Source organism: Aphanomyces astaci, assembly GCF_000520075.1.
Source record: "Aphanomyces astaci strain APO3 unplaced genomic scaffold supercont1.146, whole genome shotgun sequence".
Classification (NCBI taxonomy): domain Eukaryota; phylum Oomycota; class Saprolegniomycetes; order Saprolegniales; family Verrucalvaceae; genus Aphanomyces; species Aphanomyces astaci.
Window position 1 is genome coordinate 55,952 of NW_009798409.1, and position 2,404 is coordinate 58,355.

Below are 2,404 nucleotides of genomic sequence, written 5' to 3' on the forward strand. Positions count from 1 at the left end.
TATCGAGATCATTTGATATAGTGGAGTGACAGTTCAGTATTTCGATAAACAATACTTCGTATCCAGATCGTTTGTTTCAAAGTGGCGTGTCCGGATACCATTTTGTTGCCGAACTTCCGCGATACACACATATTCGGCCGAAAATATCCTGAAAACGGAATAAATAATAATATGCCACTCCAACTACTTCGAAGTAGTATATTTTGCGGGACATCCCTGTCACTGACACAAGCTTTTCCTTCACATGTGTAAACGACAATGTCCAGACACTTTCCACGGGAAGGTGCCTGGATGGTGTCATTTAATGGTTGGTTGTCAATGTCCACAACTCGTCCGCATGCACCATGCTCCATGATCCCCACCATCCAGCACGGACAATTCATGAAGGAGTTCTGAATGGGACGTCAAAGTTTCAGTGGATTGCCGTGCTGGATGGATGTGCGTGTGTGACGGTCGTATGGGTTAGACGCACAATCCAAGGTCCAGAGGTTCGGACTACTGGACCAGATTCTCTCGGCTTTACCAAGAGGGGCAAAGCAAGCAAAGAGTAGATCCAATGTTAGCTGGCCTTTAGAAAGATCACTTTTACATTTTGTCTAACATCGGATGATCTATCTAAAAGCCAGCTAAGGTAACGCGACCTCTGTAGTGCTTGCATTCAGAAACTTCGCACCGTTAAACTGAGCAGTTCCGGATACTGCATTACAATTTGCGGATGAATTTAGAATTTTTATTATTATATTTAAAATAAATATTCTTATTGCGCATGTGCACGTTTTTGTGATGTGACATGTCGACATGCGCATATATCGAAAGTGGACCAACTTTGAGGACGCTTTTCTCGGGCTGTGTAATACGAGTACTTAGAGCCATACTACTCGTACTACAAGATAGTCCATTACTAACTCAGCCTACTAACTACTGTATACCTGATATTTGCACTGTGTGTACGAGTAAATGTCGCGGGGTTTTACGTCAAGTTGATGGGTAGGCGCGGCGCAGGCAAACAAGGAGACTCAAACCCAGGTGTGGAGTTCGAGGCAAAATGTAAAGTCGAGTTAGTTAATGGTGTGGTCGTAGCTGTAGTCCTAGTGCTCTAAGTTCTACTGCATCGGTGGTTGACGGTTGAGGGATCTCCGTCTTGGTATATCTTCGACACCTCGATGACGGTTCTGGTCATCGAGTCTGGGAGGTATATGAGGTCTGAGAGGTCTAGCCAGAAAGGGAAAGGCAACGCGGCCTTCAGGGAGGTCAGAGGGTCGATCAGGGCCTCGTCTGGCTTCGCGGTCTCGGCAGGGTCATGGACCCCGCAGTCGCACCGTGACATTCTTCCCCACTTAGGCCCGAAGCTCCGTCTCGGGCTCCAGTCAGTTCACGGGGCATACAGTCGGTGTAACTGGTCGATAGGATGGGCCAATCCTGGTGCGCCTTGAGTGGCTCCTGTTCCCAGGTCGCTTGTGATTGGGCAAAGCAAGTAGCCCTGGGAACACCGTTGGCCGGGATTTTCCTCAACCAGGGACAGGGCCGCGGGAGGGTCTGGTCCCAGGCCGTCTTCATTGCACTTTCGCATTCGCCATGTCCACGCCACCAGCTCCTGTTCCACCGGCCGGGTCCTTCGCTCCAGCATCAGACGCATCCCACTCATTTCTGGTGCGGTCAGGATCGTCGTCGGCCGCGGCAACCCGGCCGTCCACCGCTCCGGCTTCCAACCCTCCTGCTCTTTCTGGTGCCAGTGCGCCCCAGCCGTTGAGTCGTTGTGCGCGTCGTTGACTCGGTCGGCCTCGGAGTGCGCCTTGTTGTTGGCCAGCCTGGACAGTGCTCGGGCGGCCGTCTAATCCACCCTGGTCACGTCAAGATCCGTTCTGGGTGACGGCGGTCCAGGTTCCACTCTCCGAAAGGTAAAGGTGCTGTATCTTTTTGGGTTTATCCAAGAATTTGTCTCGGCCAAAGAGGCCGCCGAGAAACTCCTGGCCCGAGTGCAGGGCGACCTGGTGGAGCGCGAGACCGACCTGGTCGTCGAGCGCAACTCCCGTGTTGCGGCAGAGGCGTACGTGGCCGCCCTCCGGGACCAGCTGGACACCGAGACTCGTCGCGCGGCGGAGACCATTGGTCAGCTGCGTGGCGAGTTGGCGGTTGTTCGCAACGAAGTCGTGGGGTGGTCCAAGCGTTTCCAGACTGTCGACGCGACGGAGGCTTCCCTTTGGGCATTCATCGCGTCTCTGAAGGACCAGTTGGAGACCCAGAGTCAGCAAGCGGCGTCCCTCCAGTTGGACCTTGATCGTGCCTGCGTCGAGCGAGATTCGGCTCGCCAGGACGCCAGCCAGAAGAGCGCGCAATTGGCGTCGACAGCCCGGGGTCGGGACCTCGTCCAAGCGGACAAGGCTCGCCTAGAGAACGAAGTGAA

At 53.7% G+C, this 2,404-nt stretch overlaps 1 protein-coding gene across 1 annotated transcript; it reads right to left on the reverse strand.

The window, feature by feature from the left end:
• Positions 1–1,372: 1,372 nt before the first annotated feature.
• On the reverse strand, positions 1,373–2,387 carry H257_18227 (hypothetical protein; the record flags this gene model as incomplete). Its single annotated transcript, XM_009847246.1, has 2 exons — positions 1,373–1,831; positions 1,872–2,387. Coding segments are annotated over 2 exons (975 nt in total), but the record flags the coding sequence as incomplete, so codon positions are not given.
• Positions 2,388–2,404: the final 17 nt, after the last annotated feature.